This window comes from Helobdella robusta (assembly GCF_000326865.2).
Source record: "Helobdella robusta unplaced genomic scaffold HELROscaffold_43, whole genome shotgun sequence".
Taxonomy (NCBI): domain Eukaryota; kingdom Metazoa; phylum Annelida; class Clitellata; order Rhynchobdellida; family Glossiphoniidae; genus Helobdella; species Helobdella robusta.
In genome coordinates, this window is record NW_008705028.1 from 420376 (window position 1) to 424708 (window position 4333).

At 33.2% G+C, this 4333-nt stretch overlaps 1 protein-coding gene across 1 annotated transcript in view; it reads left to right on the forward strand.

The window, feature by feature from the left end:
- HELRODRAFT_177514 (hypothetical protein) overlaps nt 1-3378 on the forward strand; it is a gene marked incomplete at both ends in the record, with an annotated part of 3630 nt that extends 252 nt beyond the window's left edge. The window contains 8 exons of the mRNA XM_009025701.1: nt 43-97; nt 341-493; nt 632-728; nt 862-1205; nt 1752-1964; nt 2038-2613; nt 2746-3005; nt 3358-3378. Coding sequence (XP_009023949.1) covers nt 43-97; nt 341-493; nt 632-728; nt 862-1205; nt 1752-1964; nt 2038-2613; nt 2746-3005; nt 3358-3378 — 1719 coding nt within the window. The remainder of the gene's footprint in view (nt 1-42; nt 98-340; nt 494-631; nt 729-861; nt 1206-1751; nt 1965-2037; nt 2614-2745; nt 3006-3357) is intronic.
- Nucleotides 3379-4333: the final 955 nt, after the last annotated feature.

The following is a 4333-nucleotide window of genomic DNA, read 5'->3' on the forward strand; positions in this document are numbered from 1 at the left end:
AATCATCCAAACTTAATAGAAAATTCTTTCAAAATTAAACAGTTTCCTAAAATTGACATCGACTTTCTAGGCTCTTTCCTATTTCCTTGCAATAAACGTAATATTTTCTGGGGTGAAAAATTGTAAAAATTTAAATTTATTATGTCTAGACTGAAGGTAGTTTCGAAGCATGATGCCTTGACCTTGCTGTTGCACGCGATGTACTTGCCTCGTTTGACTTTTTTTTTTAAGAAAGTCGTCCAGCCTCGATAATTTGATGCTTCAATGTTTTGATCAAACTCTCCATGACGGCTTCCAATCGATTTTCAACGTTTCCCTTGACCCGAAAGGTTGGTTACAGGCAACCCTGCCCATCTCGGTTGGTGGCTTAGGTTTAGGTACCGTGGTGGATTTAGCACCTTCTGCCTTCTTGGCTTCTGCTGCTGCCACGGTTCCTCTCCAAAATTTATTGTTGCCCAGAGATTAAATATATTCCGACAATTTCAGAACCCAAGTTTTTGAAGGGTTCCGGACTGTCCACGGAGCGGGGATTTGTATCGAAACCCGTTTCATTTATCAGCAGCTCAGTTGCTAAGCTGCTGGATTTGAACCAATCAAATTTTGATAAAGCCAGGATAATGGCTGTAAAAAGTGAGTTGGGATCATCTTGGTGAAGGTGGTCCCAAATTCCGCCTGTGGTACCAGGCTGGACGACTCTTGTGTTCGTGTCAGTTTGGGACTGAGACTCGGTTTACTCATTTTAACTGAGTATGTTTGTTTATGTGGGGCCAATGTTGAACCCCTGGGCTACCATGGTCTTTCGTGTCGATTGGGCCCTGGTAGACAGGCTTGACACTCGGCCATGAACGACTTCTTGGTCAGGTGCTTTCAGAGGGCAAACATACCCACAATTAAAAAACCCACGGGTCTTATGGAGGAAAGTAGCCTCAGGCCCGATGGGTATACTATTTCACCATGGGCGCAGGGACGTTTCCTTGCTTGGGATGTTACGTTCCCTCACACCATGGCTGAAAAGTACATTAATCTTACCTCACAGGAGGCGGGTGCCGCTGCCTTAAGAGCCGCAGACTTTAAAAATTCAAAATATGCGGCTCTTGCAGAAAGCAAAATTTTTCAGCCAGTCTGCATTGAGACCTTTGGTCTAACCGATGCTCAGACTCAGAGTTTTCTGAATGAATTCTGTAGCAAGATTGTAGAAGTATCGGGTGACCCATTAGATAAGAGTTATATAAAGCAATCCTTTTCTATTTTATTTCAAAAATATAATTCTTTCTGTATTTTGGATGGAGCGTTAAAATACCTGTCTGTGCGAAGCGTTTAACATAGATTAAAGCTGAAACCGGATATGATTATTACTTCCCTATAGTTCTAATCAATTATGGGTTCATACATACATACATACATACATACATACATACATACACACACACACATACACACACACACACAAACACACACACACATACATACATACATACATACATACATACATACATACATACATACATACATACATACATACATACATACATACATACATAGGACCTCTTACTCATCAGCAACATCAGTCTCCATCAGCAATTCAACAAGAAAATCCTTTTTCAATTGTTTCGAAAAAGAAACGTCAAATTAAAAACATTAGAGGAACCAACAGCACTGGCATGTGTCCCAAATCAGCTGGGGCAATTGTTAAAAAAAAGTTTACTTTGTAAGTAATCTTGCTGTCACAGTCAATAATGAAACTTTGACAGAATACTTGAAAACAAATAAATTTAAAGTAATCAGTTGTTTTGAGGCAAAGTCTCATCTGGGAAAAGGCTTCAGAATATGTATTGACATCAATAATTCAGATAGCACTTTCACAGATTCTGCTCTCTGGGATGAGGACACAATCATTCGTGAGTGGGTCTTCAAACCAAATAATAATATTGACAAAAAGAATAAAAATGAAATTAGCATTGATGGTAAAAATGAAGTAACTTTAATAAATAAACAAAAACATGATAAATAACACACAAAGCAATAATAATATATCAGATAAACACCTCAGTAACAACGACTCAAATTATTACACTGTTGAGGAATTTTCTAAAAATATCTTAGAATTACAAAAGCATATCGGCTGTGATTTTATCTCAATATTACATTTAAATGCTCGTAGTCTGTTTCACAAATTATTGAATCCAGAGATCTTGTTGAAACAATTTGATTTTATCTTCAAAATTATTGTAATATCTGAGAGTTGGTTAAACGATGAAACGGCTGATTTAATTAAATTAAATAATTACAATTTCGTATACAAAAATAGAAGAAATAGACGTGGTGGCGGTGTTGGAATGTTTATAAAAGATGATGTAAAATATGTTGTAAATGAAAGCAACATATTCGATGATGACAACGCTGACACACTTTGCGTGGAATTTGAATTGCATCAAGCCTCACTACATAACATGATCAAGATAATTGCCATCTATCGACCACCTAGTTATAAATATGAGTCTTTTTTAGAAAAAATTGAATCGATACTAAATAGTCTAAATCCACTTGATAAAATTTTCATTGTCGGAGATTTTAACATTAATCTAATGGATAAAACCTCCAAAGATTTTCAAAGTTTACTTTTGTCGCATTACTTCTTACTTTTGATTGATTTACCAACTAGAATAACTAATAACTCAATTTCACTAATAGGTAATATATTTTTTAACTTAAATCAACAATGTTTTAATGGAATAATAATATCAGACTTTTCAGATCCTTATCCAATTTATACAGTTGTAGAAAATACAGGATTTGTCACTACCGATGCTCTGACTTTGAAAAGGAACATAAATAAGAGAAACATTTCCCTAATCAAGGAAGCTCTATCTTCTGAAAAATGGGATTCAATAACGGATGAGAGTAACATTGACACCTGTTGCATGAATTGTTATAATCAATTAAATAGAATTCTTGATATTTACGCCCCATTGCAACCGCTGAAACGGAAAAATAAAAAGCCATGGGTAAGTGATGAAATAATTAAATTATCAAAGAAACAGAATAAACTCTATAAAAAAACAATTTCAACACCTACTACAGAGAATATAAATAAATATAAGCGATTCAGAAATTATTTTACATCATTTAAACGAAAGGAAGAAAAAAATTACTTTAGTCAAAGATTTAATGATGCAAAAAGCTGTTCAAAGAAAAAGTGGGAGATAATAAATGGTATAATGAATAAAAATCAACAGTTGAATGATATCAATAAAATAAAAGTCAACAATAATATAATCGATAATGCAGAAGAAATGTGTAACTGTTTCAATGAATATTTTATTAAAATTACTGAAAATTTGCTTGAAAATCAAACAGTTAATGAATCTTCAAAAATAAACAACTACATTTGTAAATCCATATACATTAACTCCACTGATGAACTTGAGGTATTAACAGTCGTCAAGAATCTTAGCAATAAAAAAAGCACCTCTGATGACTCATTAAGTAATTATCTCTTAAAACAAATCATCTCAGAAATTGTACATCCAATAACACATATATTCAATTTGTCCATCAGTCAAGGAATATTCCCAAAATGCTTCAAAACATCCAAGATAATACCTATTCATAAAAAAGGATCCAAGATGGAAATGAGCAATTACAGGCCAATATCCTTTCTCTCACCTATTTCTAAAGTACTGGAAAAAATTATATTTATCAGAATAACTTCATTCTTGAATATTAATAATTTATTAAATAAAAATCAATATGGATATAAAGCACAACATTCAACTGAACTAGCAGTACTACATTTAGTACAAAACATATTAAATAATCTGAATAAAAAAATCGTAACCATAGGTGTTTTCATAGACCTGTCCAAGGCATTTGATGTTATTAATCATGAGATATTAATAAAGAAATTATACTCCTATGGAATAAGAGGAATAGCACATAAATGGTTCATAAGCTATCTGCAAAACAGAAATCAGTATGTGTCGATAAAAAATAAATCTTCAAATAAATTAAATATAACTTCAGGAGTCCCGCAAGGATCAATCTTAGGCCCACTTCTATTTATAATTTTTATGAAAGATTTTCATCTGGCTACTGACGCTCATCATCTTCTGTATGCAGATGATACTAACATTTTCTTCCCAACTAGCAATCCATCAAACGATGTAGAGATAATTAATAAAAGTTTAGATGATGTTTCAAATTGGTTCATCAATAATAAACTAATTGTAAATTTTTCTAAATGCAACTACATTCTATTCGGTCCAAAAATATTGACTAACACAATACCTAATTTAGATATAAAAATGAATAACCATAGCATCCCGCGTACATC